Source organism: Eumetopias jubatus, unplaced genomic scaffold, assembly GCF_037043125.1.
Source record: "Eumetopias jubatus isolate StellerSeaLion01/CBP00866 unplaced genomic scaffold, mEumJub1_p1.0 scaffold_9, whole genome shotgun sequence".
Lineage (NCBI taxonomy): Eukaryota > Metazoa > Chordata > Mammalia > Carnivora > Otariidae > Eumetopias > Eumetopias jubatus.
In genome coordinates, this window is record NW_028274815.1 from 58,570,550 (window position 1) to 58,583,286 (window position 12,737).

Here is a 12,737-nt window from a genome sequence, read left to right on the forward strand (position 1 = left end):
GCAATCCTCATCAAAATACCATCCAGCTTTTTCAAAGAAATGGAACAAATAATCCTAAAATTTGTATGGAACCAGAAGAGACCCCGAATAGCCAGAGGAATATTGAAAAAGAAAAGCAAAGCTGGCGGCATCACAATTCCGGACTTCCAGCTCTATTACAAAGCTGTCATCATCAAGACAGTATGGTACTGGCACAAAAACAGACACATAGATCAATGGAACAGAATAGAGAGCCCAGAAATGGCCCCTCAACTTTATGGTCAACTCGTCTTCGACAAAGCAGGAAAGAATGTCCAATGGAAAAAAGACAGTCTCTTCAACAAATGGTGTTGGGAAAATTGGACAGCCACATGCAGAAGAATGAAACTGGACCATTTCCTTACACCACACACAAAAATAGACTCCAAATGGTTGAAAGACCTAGATGTGAGACAGGAGTCCATCAAAATCCTAAAGGAGAACACAGCAACCTCTTCGACCTCAGCCACAGCAACTTCTTCCTAGAAACATCGCCAAAGGCAAGGGAAGCCAGGGCAAAAATGAACTAGTGGGATTTCATCAAGATAAAAAGCTTTTGCACAGCAAAAGAAACAGTCCACAAAACCAAAAGACAGCTGACAGAATGGGAGAAAATATTTGCAAATGACATATCAGATAAAGGGCTAGTATCCAAAATCTATAAAGAACTTATCAAACTCAACACCCAAAGAACAAATAATCCAATCAAGAAATGGGCAGAAGACATGAACAGACATTTTTCCAAAGAAGACATCCAAATGGCCAACAGACACATGAAAAAGTGCTCAACATCGCTCGGCATCAGGGAAATCCAAATCAAAACCTCAGTGAGATACCACCTCACACCAGTCAGAATGGCTAAAATTAACAAGTCAGGAAACGACAGATGTTGGCGGGGATGCGGAGAAAGAGGAACCCTCCTACACTGTTGATGGGAATGCGAGCTGGTGCAGCCACTCTGGAAAACAGTGTGGAGGTTCCTCAAACAGTTGAAAATAGAGCTACCATACGATCCAGCAATTGCACTATTGGGTATTTACCACAAAGATACAAATGTAGGGATCCGAAGGGGTACGTGCACCCCAATGTTTATAGCAGCAGTGTCCACAATAGCCAAACTGTGGAAAGAGCCAAGATGTCCATCGACAGATGAATGGATAAAGAAGATGTGGTATAAATACACAATGCAATATTATGCAGCCATCAAAAGGAATGAGATCTTGCCATTTGCAATGACGTGGATGGAACTGGAGGGTGTTATGCTGAGTGAAATAAGTCAATCAGAGAAAGACTTGTATCATATGACCTCACTGGTATGAGGAATTCTTAATCTCAGGAAACAAACTGAGGGTTGCTGGAGTGGTGGGGGGTGGGAGGGGTTGGGTGGCTGGGTGATAGACATTGGGGAGGGTATGTGCTATGGTGAGCACTGTGAATTGTACAAGACTGATGAATCACAGATCTGTACTTCTGAAACAAATAATGCAATATATATTAAGAAAAAAAAAGAAGAAGAAGATAGCAGGAGGGGAGAATGAAGGGGAGTAAGTCGGAGGGGGAGACGAACCATTAGAGACGATGGACTCTGAAAAACAAACTGAGGGTTCTAGAGGGGCGGGGGTGGGGGGATGGGTTAGCCTGGTGATGGATATTAAAGAGGGCACATTCTGCATGGAGCACTGGGTGTTATGCACAAACAATGAATCATGGAACACTATATCAAAAACAAATGATGTAATGTATGGTGATTAACATAACAATAAACAATTATTTAAAAAAAAGAAATAGCCAATGTGGGGATGCCTTGGTCAGTTAAGCAGCTGCCTTTGGCTCAGGTCATGATCCCAGGATCCTGGGATTGAGTCCTACATCAGGCTCCTTGCTCAGTGGGGATCCTGCTTCTCCCTTTGTCTGCCACTCCCCCTGCTTGTGCTCTCTCCCTCTCTCTCTCTGACAAATAAATAAATAGAATCTTTAAAAAAAAAAACAATGTGGATTACAAGGAAAATTATTCTTTAGTCTCCATTTCTGTTATCAGGGGAAAGTTGACAAATTCTTTATTATTGAATTGACTTAAATGGAGAAACAGAGTTTCAAGTGCAGTCTGCTTTTGATATATAAGTAAAGGTGTGGCCCTTTTGGCTTTAACTATAAAATTATTTTCATATTTAATTTGCATAATAAAAGTTTTTTTTATTTAGCTACTAACAACTAAACTTCAGCCTTTTCTTTGCCCATATTGTCATAAATTCTAATTATTGGTGTTGAGTAAACACTAAATTTAAGAATGTGAGTTTTTATTTTCTAGTGTAGTCTAAAAGTTGTGACTTCTGTTGTTCAATATCAGAGGAAATATGCTCCTGTTTCATCACATCCTCTCTCTGTTCCCAGTGAAATATTAGTCCATTTCCATGTCCTAATTCAAATACTTTCTCTTGTGTAGAAACTAGATGTTTTACCTTCATAAAATCCCTATTGTACTTTGTACTTATTCTTTTATTCATTTCACCTTGTGAAATTACTATCTAAGGTGAGCGATTGTAGGTAATACACTTCTTGTGTTTTTTCCAGATAAATTTGCATAATGCTAGAGATATTGAGTAATAGCAGTAGCAGCAACAACAGTGGTAACAATAAATTAATTGAACAAAAGTGCCCTCAAAATAGTCCTGAGGTAGGTACTTTATTATACCCATTTTATATCTGGGGGGAACGTAGAGAAATAAGTTAGTTGTCCAAGTTACTTAGTAAACTGAGAAGTTAGAATAAGAAACCAGGCAGTTAGAGTGTAGAACCTATACATTAAGCTTACTAAATGCAAATAAATATTTATTTATTTGTTTTATTTATATATAAATATATAATATTTATTATTTATTTATTAAGTGTTTCTTTAAACAAACATTCCAGGCCTCATCCAAATGAGAAGGGTGCATTTTACATATTCTAATACAGTAAGTATTTTGGTTTTAAAAAAAGTATAACCCTAAAGTAATAATCCCAAAATAAGCCTCATAAAACTAACTGAAAGCAATTCCAAAAAATATGGGTTTGGAAATATTTTGAGTAATAGCAGCATCACTAGAATCACTCCCAAGGAGACAACTCTGAGATAATGCCCAATTGAATTGAAAAACTTGTAATTAGCTTAGTATCACTTTTTCTCTATTGCCTGCCGATAAGGAACGTCATCCTCTTTCACAGTAATGAGGTCCACTAGCTCTTCTGCCCCATAGCTGTATACAGTGGCAGCCAGCTTCTGGTGACAGCAGGATAGATCTGGGGACTGACGGGTCCTTTGTTTTATAGCTAGCCTTTTAAGGCACTTTAGTTCAAGGAGGAGAGTGAACTCAAATCAATCCAAATATCTCTCTTATTTTTTTTTTAAAGATTTTATTTATTTGACAGAGAAAGAGACACAGCGAGAGAGGGAACACAAGCAGGGGAGTGGGAGAAGGAGAAGCAGTCTTCCCGCGGAGCAGGGAGCCCGATGCGGGGCTCGATCCCAGGACCCTGGGATCATGACCTGAGCTGAAGGCAGATGCTTAACGACTGAGCCACCCAGGCGCCCCTATCTCTATTATTTTTATGGCCTGTTTCCTTGTTACCCATTTTCAGCTTCATTTTTCTATCACTTTCTACCATGCTTTTTAATCTACCTCCTTGCTTGGCATATGCCATCCTTTTACTCACCTTACTACTATTCTCCCTCTCACACCTCTACATAGCCCAGTATTCAAGAGTGCTCTGGTTTCAAGCACAGATCCTGGAGCCAGTCTGCTTTTTTCAAAGCCTGCCTCAACTACCTGCTGGCTATGTGGCTTCTCAGTGCCTCAGTTTCCTCATTATGGGAGTAGTATTTCAAAGGGTAGCTCTAAGAATTAAATGAGTTCATACATATAAAATGTTTAGAACAGTGCTTGTAATGAGGTCAGTACTTAGGAAATATTGCCTGTTGCCTGTTATCATCATCATTTTCTTTTTTTTTTTAAGATTTATTTATTTATTTTGAGAGAGTGAGAATGAGAGAGAGAGGAGAGCACATGAGAGGGGGGAGGGCCAGAGGGAGAAGCAGGCTCCTCGCTGAGCAGGGAGCCTGATGCGGGACTCGATCCCGGGACTCCAGGATCATTACCTGAGCTGAAGGCAGTCGCTTAACCAACTGAGCCACCCAGGTGCCCCATCATCATTTTCTTTATCATCATTTAACTGGTGAAATCCTATGCTTCTTTGAGGTCCTGCTAACATTTCACAACTTCTCTGTAGCTTTCTCAGAGCCCCACTGTTGCAGGCGGGCTTGGCTCTTCCATGCTGCCACATTGTTCACTCTGCCATCTCAGTATTGGCACACCACATCTTGTTATTTGAACATGCATCTCTTTCTTGATTATTGTAAATACAGTGACATCAAATGTAATGGTGAAGAAAGGAAGAAAGAAGATTGTACTATGTCTAAAATTATTTTGGGGGGTGCCTGGGTGGCTCAGTCGTTAGGCATCTGCCTTCGGCTCAGGTCATGATCCCAGGGTCCTGGGATTGAGCCCTGCGTCGGGCTCCCTGCTTCCCCCTGCTTGTGTTCCCTCTCTCTCTGTCAAATAAATAAATAAATAAATAAGATCTTTAAAAATAAAATAATTTTGGGTTATCACCCATATGAATAGTATGGGAAATATTTTTAGTCTCTCCTAATGTTAAAGAAGCTGGGGGCTTTTTCTTCTGTCTAGAGATGTCATAAAATATTTTTCAAGCTTTCTTTGTTATTCATGTTTATTGGAAAGAGCAATTTTTTTATTATCTCTATAAAGAAAGTATCAGTAGTTTACATATTTCTAATATATAGTGAACTATACATATAGTATAGTACTACATGTATTTCTAAGCAAACATTTGGAAGTTATAAAATATTTGTAAAATGTTGACTTTTTTTTCTGATTCATATTGGCCTTTCTCCAATTAGTCCAAATTAATGACATACTACTTCATGAAAAAATATCAGTAATATCCATCACTAGCCCCTGATATTAAAACTAGGAGGAAATACTCAATGAACTGTTTTGTTATCTTGTTTTTTCCATCTTAATGTATTTAGAGTAGAGTATCTGAATCTATCATGACATGCAGATTAACAAACTTTTCTGAATGCTAATGTGGTTTTACAGTTTACCTTTAAGTAAATGTTTCTGATAATAGTAACTGTATACCATTTACCTTGCAAATTCCATTTTAATTAGCTTGTTTATATGTGGGAGATCATAAATATTTGCTTTGTATATTAAAAATACACCACAAAAGGTGTTTGTACTTAATAATTACCTAACAGATCTTTCCTTTTCTTAAAATGTTTTAAAAATGCTTAAATACTAAATAATTCTAAATATACTCAGAGCCTTAAAAATCAAACAAGTTACTGAAAATTCAAATACATACATTCTTCTTACCACATTTCTCAGTGAGATGGCATACTATGTTTAGGAAGAGTGTATTTTTCTTTTTCTAGAGTTTATTTCTGGATGGTTAACCAAGGATATGTTAAAATATGTTTATTCTAATGGATGCCATATCTCAAATATGAGTAGTGTCAAATGATTCTGTTATTTTTCTAAGGGATCTGGTTTTATTGACAATAATTAATTGGCATCTCTTTTTAACTTTTTTTTAAACAGGACAGAGATTTCTTCTGCCATCAGATGTCTTTCTGCTTGACTGAACTGCACCTGTGGTCTTTGAAGAATACCTTACACATTGGGGGTAAGTGAGCTCTGGGTTAATTTCAGTATTTTTCAAATATAAGTTATAACGTTATAAGTAAGTACTAGCAAAGGTTAGAGCCTGGATTCTTTAGCTAGAATTGCATTATTTTCTTATACTTAATGAAAAATTGGTTAATGAAAAATAATTGTTTTTAGTTACTCTGAAAAAGTTATTTTTTTCAACTTGAGTTAGATTTTCTGTTGTGAAATTAATTTTATTGGCCTAATATTTGTTTCCTTTTAGGATACATACATGTTCAGTTTTTTCCTGGGATTGTTCATAATGACTGATATATATTCATAAATATTTGCAGGCTAGCTAATGGTAAGGGTATTTCTATTCAATATTAAGATAATATTTCAAACATACAGCTAAGATGTACAATTAATTATGTTTATATTCTTTCATTTCACATTTTGGGGGACGTTTTAATGATGCTTATTAGTATTTTAGCATAAAGTATGTATTGTTAGGAAATAACTTTTAAATATCTTTTCCTCTTTGATTATCCAAAACAACTTTAGTATTTAGGAGACTTTTATTTATATGCCTTTAGCATCATTACTAAGAAGATGGTTTGCCTTGGCAAATGTAATTATAATTTCACTAAGTTTACTTTGCTTAAAATGTGCTAAGGATAGAATTTCCAGTAAAACAAGGTAGATTTAACACACATTTGCTTCCTCCCCAAATTCTTCTAAAATGAGAATAAATGAATTAAAGAAGGCATAAACCCATAAGGACTAAGAGAATAGGAGAGGAGACAATTGCAATTGGGCAATTTTTGGAAGATGGATGGAGGAATTAGCAAAACTTAAAAATCTGAATATCAAATGTCTACAGAAGAGAATTGCAAAGACAGCCACTCTGTGTCTCAGAATTCTAGAAAGATACAGAAATTTGAGAAGCCAGATACTGCAGAAGGATGGGGATTCAGCATGAGGGTGACAACAAAGGGACTTGAAAGTTTGCTTATGAAGTGGTGAGACACCTCTCATACATGTGGAAGTATTTAATTAGAGATGCTCTAAACTTGGAGACATCAGCCCCAGGAAAAGAAGACAGGGGAAAGGTGCTGACGTGAAAATATGATGAAGTGAAAACCTACCTACTGATGGGTGAAGTCCTCTTAATCCCACTTGATTCCGAAATGTGTCACAGCCAGTTGTGTACTTTCTAAGAAAGAAGGAGTTTGAGGCCCTGGAGCAACTGCATGACCTCAAAGAGAAGATCTATTGACATTGACATTTGAGGGGTTCCTCCAGTGAAACACCCTGGTCCCTGGCTGATCAGTGAAGCCCACCAGTTGGCAAGCCCTCTTCATGTACACAGAGCTTCTAATCAGTTTTCTAGTGCCTCATTTTGAAATATGAAGAGCAAGAAACAAAATACAGAAGTTTCAGAAAACACTGGAAAGTGATTCTGACCTCTTGGAAATTAAAAATAGCAGAAAAAAATTTTAAACTCAAAAAAGCAACAAAGAAAGAATTCTCTCCGAAAATAGAAGAGAAAAAAAAAAACCCACAGGAAGAAATTCAGCTTATTTCACTGCTAGTGAAAGTATAAATTGGTGCAACCACTTTAGGAAACAATTTGACATTATCTAGTATAGTTGGAGCTATATGTCACCTATTGACCAGTAATTCCACTCCTGGGTGTATACTCTAGCAAAAGCCCTGACACTTGTGCACCAGGAGACATGTACCAAAATGTTCATAATAGTACTGTTTATGACGTAGGCAACTAGAAACAACCCAGCAGGAGAATGGATTTATGCAACAGAGAAAGTGAATGCGTTATAGCTGTATGCAACAGCATCAGTGAATGTCAAGAATATAATATTGGGCAAAAAAAAAAAAAGGAAGTTGCAGAAGAGTACAAATAGTATGATTGCATTTAGAGGAAGTTCAAAAACAATAGATAGAAAATCTGATAGGAAAAAGTGAAATGAATGCTGTGACAAAAGATAAGATTAATAAACAGGAGCAATAAGAATAGTAGAGTCTCAACATACGAATTCTATACTCAATTACTAATTCTGGGAAAAGCAGCAAAGAGGAAGCAAAGAAATTATCAAAGAAATATTACTAGAAATTTTCCTAGAACTAAGAAAATGAGTTTATAGGTTGAAAAGTCCTGTAAGTACTGAACACAATGAATCGAAGAAGACATATATGAAGGCCCATCAGCGTGAAATTTCAGAACACTGAGCATAAAGAAAAAATCCAGAGATCAAAAAAGATATAGGGGCGCCTGGGTGGCTCAGTTGTTAAGCGTCTGCCTTCGGCTCAGGTCATGATCCCGAGGTCCTGGGATCGAGTCCCGCATCGGGCTCCCTGCTCAGCAGGAAGCCTGCTTCTCCCTCTCCCACTCTCTCTGCTTGTGTTCCCTCTCTCACTGTATCTCCCTCTCTCTCTGTCAAATAAATAAATAAAATCTTAAAAAAAAAAGATATAGCAAAAAAAGAACAAATGGATTACATACAAAGGGTTGGAACTTAGATTGCCCTTGGCCTTTTTAACACTGATAGTGGACACTATGAAGCAATGGAATGATGTCTTCAAAATTCAGAGAGAAATTATTTCCAACTTAGTATTCTCTTCCCAGCCAGCTAGTCAGTCAGTTGTCAGAAGACATTTTCAGCTTTGTAAATACTCACCAAATTTACCTTCCTTTTCTCATTAAACTACCAGAGCATATGTGTCTTGCCAAACAAGGGAATTAATCCAAGAGAGAAGGCACACCTGTCTAGTCAGGAAAATAGACAGTGTCTGTGCATCAGACCTAGAAGTTAGACAGTCCAGAAATAGTACCAGATCATAAGGCTCTAGGGAAGATGTTGCCAATGAAAAAATTATACTGATTAATCATTGAAATGTGAGAGTATATTGGAGATTAATTAGTGTTAACATTCTTTAAAAAGCTTTTATTTATTTGAGAGAGAGAGAGTGAGTGAGCATGAGCAGGGGGAGGGGGAGAGGGAGAGGGAGAAGCAGACTCCCTGCTGAGCAGGGAACCCGATGTGGGGCTCTATCCCAGGATCCGAGGATCATGACCTGAGCTGAAGGCAGATGCTTAACCGACTGACCCACCCAGGCACCTGTGTTAACATTCTTTTAAAGCAAATAAAAAACAAGGCAATTTTTAACATCAGGGAAGTTGTATAAAAAAAGGAAATGCAATCATATAGTGTACCTACCCCATGCTTTGGTTATGAATAGTGTTTATGTGTTCATTAATATTGTAAGCACTGACTTAACCAAAAATTGTGCTCTAATTATATTGGGAGGATGGGGAGAAGTGTAAGTTAAGTGTCTGTAGGTAGGGAGGGGTACACAGTGGTAAAAGATAACTGAATTCTCAATTTCCATAGTGGATAGGCAATAGATAATATCTACAACTGAAGAATCAAAAAATAATAGGGTGAGAAAACTATAAATATGGAGGAATATACAGAAGAAACAGCTCATAGTTCAAAATAGTTATCTCTAAGGAGGAGGTATTGAGGGCTAGAAGATATACAGTGTGGCAGTGTTGCTTATGTTGAAAGACTTGAGCAGTATACCTGAATTTTTTAAAGCCCTGCCATGTTTGAATTAGATATTTTAAAAAGATAGGAAGCCAAAAATAGCAATCTTTTTATACCCCCAAAGACATTGGTAATATCATAATTAATGATATTTTTCTACAAAGCTCAAAACAGTATCAATGCAAATATTCTTTTAAAAGAAGTATGTGGGGCGCCTGACTGGCTCAGTCAGTAGAGCATGTGGCTCTTGATCTCGGGGTATGGATTTGAGCCCCACATTGGATATAGAGATTGTTTAAATAAATACAAAAACTTAAAAAAAAAAGAATTCAAGGCCTTTTATGTTCTTCATAGTGCTGTTCTAGAGTTGTAAATAATTTGGCTGCACCTAATGATGGATTATTATGCTAGAGAATATTGCCTGTGTTTGTAATGCTTACGGTTCTTAGATTTTAAAAAAACACCTTTTTATTGAAGTATAGCATATGTATTGAAAAGTATAAAGATCATAAGGGTGTGTTTTGAACTATCAAAAAATGAACACACCCATAAAGTCATCACCCAAGAAATAAAATATTATCAGTATCTTAGGAGTGCTACTTATGACCTCTCCCAGTCACCCCTTATTATATATTTTCAATCTATCCAATAGAAATAAACTGTAGTCTTTAAAATTATATGTCCTGGGGTGCCTGGCTGGCTCAGTTGGTAGAGCATGTGACTCTTGATCTCGGGGTTGTAAGTTTGAGCCCCACATTGGATGTAGAGATTACTTAAAAATAAAATCTTAAAAAAAAATTATATGTCCCAGTTAGTGGCATGATGAATAGAATGGAGCTTTAATAAGTACACAGGATTGACTCTTTTGAAAAACTCTATTTGAAAAGTTAATTATATGGGGCACCTGGCTGGCTCAGTTGGTGGAGCATGTGACTCTTGATCTTGGGGTTGTGATTTTGAGCCCCATGTTGGGTGTAGAGATTATGTAAATAAATCAATAAATCTTTAAAATAATAAAAATAAAAATTATAGCTGTAATACATTTTTTTTTCAAGTTTCATGTTTCAGTTTGAGAAAGTTTGGAGCAGTCAGTCACTAGGGGGCAGCCTGTACTGCTTCCACTACTTTAGAAACAGTTGTATCCTTTTGTTAGTAACTAGAATTATTTTGCAAGGAGGGAAACAACTATTACTTCAAAGAAAAAGATATTTCAGTATTCACAGATAAGAATTAAATGGATACGATTATTTGGTTTTCCTGTAATTCAATTGCAAGGACAGAGTTCTTGGTTAAATCACTCTCAACATCTGCGAAGCCTTGCTTTTGCTTTTGTACCCAACCCCCCCCCCCGCCCCCCGCCGGAAGAGCACCTGAATTTGAATGGGTTTTGAAGGTTTTTTGAGTCTAAACAAGCTTCAGTTAACTTAACCATACGTATGTTTCCTCTAATTTTCTCTTCCTCTCCTGCAAATTTCCCCCAAGCACCATACTAGCTTCCAGCTAAACTGGGGAAGAGAAAGCAATAGCTCAGAAACAGGGCATTTTTTTTCCATCCTCTTATTTCATTTGGCATTGCTTAGTGGCAGTTCCTTTTGGTAGCACCCTGTGAAAAATATCAGAGGAAGTGTGAAAGAAAAAAGTTAGTCTTCCTTGATTTCAGTTTTTTTTTTTTACTACTCCTTTCCTCATGCCCTTGTAGTTTTGTGTAAATCTTTAAATTAGATTGATAAACCTTCCAGTTCCTGCATGTCCCTAGAATAGATGAACTCATGTCAAGATACTTTTGAACTTATTTATTTATAGTAACATAAAAAGATTGTTTCTGTCCTTGCCTACCCGCCCCCTAACCCCAGTCCTGCTGTATCATATAATACGGTTTGGCTTCTTATTCTCCAGAACTTTTTACCATAATCTAATGTTATTTCTTCTTTTCCATAGATAGAGACATAGGGATCTACCAGTATTATGACAAGAAAGACCCACCAGGTAAACTGTCTATTCTACTCAACTAATTTTTATAAATGAAATATTCTAAACTATAAAATACTGACCATTAACTCTTTTTTTGAGCTTTAGATAAATTCTAAAGTTAAAAAAAGTCATTTCAGTTCTTTAGAAAAATACTGAGGTTGAAATCTGTTCTATATAAAATAAAGCAATATCGAGAAAATACTGTAGAGGAACATGAAAATTTTCATTTTCCTGCCGATCCAACTGATAACTGGACAGTCTATTCACGTTTATCTATCAGTGTCCCAGTAGAGGGCATTGTTAATGCATGGGTCCCACTGTTGCTGGCCTTCTGGATCCTTACCTGATATCTGAAATAGGCATTTCTGAGTGAATGATCAATTTTCTTTATCTGATTAATCCTGTTAATCCCAGAAGTTTCGTGATGGGCCAAAAGGTCTTTCTAGCTAGTTACTTCCTGTTTTGGTCTCTGTTGAAGTGGGGCTTGTGTGGGCATCCTGTGTGCTTAGCTTGGTGGTTAATAGGCTAACTTCATGATTCTGATGACAGCCTGAAGCAGCTTCTGTCTAGACTCCATTGCAGTTCTTCTCTTCCCTATCTGATGAGATTGTGAGCTCAGGATATTGGCCCACCTGTTGTGCTGTGTAAGCCTTTTTACTACAAATTTAGGAAACACTCAGCAATGTGCATAATATACATTATATGTGTGCATTTAAAATACAAAGTATTTTAATTAAAATAATTTGCACTTTTCTTCTTTCCTTCTTTCTCCTGCCATAGTATCAGTGACAGAGCATGGTAACTTAGAAGAAAAGCAGAAGCTGGCAGAATGTAAGCTTACTTTATACTTTTTTGTAATTATTATAAAACTGGAACTTGAATATCCCTGAAGATTCAGTCTTAAAAAATATTTTAAGCTTTCTGCACAAATATCTTAAAATTATAAATTCCCATTGTTTAGGTATATAAACATATGAGTGAGAATTATATGTGGTAGGCATTTCTAATTTAGACCATTGAAATCTCTATCCAGTTTTGATAAGATATATGCCTGTGTAAACATAAACTTTCTTAATGAACTATATTTATATCATTTAATATATTTAAAATAAGTGTATCATACTTAAATTCTGATAACATTTTGTTACACACACCGTGCCTAAATTGTTTATGTTTTACCCATTTTAAGAAAATAAAACTTGTAAAAAAAAATTTGTAATGACTAGTATTAGCATTTTATTCTTTCTCGTCTTTTCTGTTCTCGGATATATAGATATAATATGGCTACAATGAAAGATGGCTTTAATGACTTGAAATTAAATATAATTTAACTTTTATTTGGAATACAGGTGGAGCTGAAAGTCCTACTTGTTCCCTTGTTTTAAATGGGCAAGCTGACATTTTTTTTTCAATGCTATATTAGTAACTACAATATAAATTTAAAAACTTGCATATATGCTATATACAT

General features: G+C 36.3%; 1 protein-coding gene across 1 annotated transcript in view; it reads left to right on the top strand.

The window, feature by feature from the left end:
* The first annotated feature begins 5,686 nt into the window (after positions 1-5,686).
* The window catches only part of WDPCP (WD repeat containing planar cell polarity effector), a 281,366-nt gene continuing 274,315 nt past the window's right edge, over positions 5,687-12,737 (top strand). Inside the window, exons 1-3 of the mRNA XM_028089705.2 lie at positions 5,687-5,766; positions 11,237-11,284; positions 12,050-12,100. Of these exons, the coding sequence (XP_027945506.2) occupies positions 5,706-5,766; positions 11,237-11,284; positions 12,050-12,100 (160 nt within the window). The 5' untranslated portion in view covers positions 5,687-5,705. The remainder of the gene's footprint in view (positions 5,767-11,236; positions 11,285-12,049; positions 12,101-12,737) is intronic.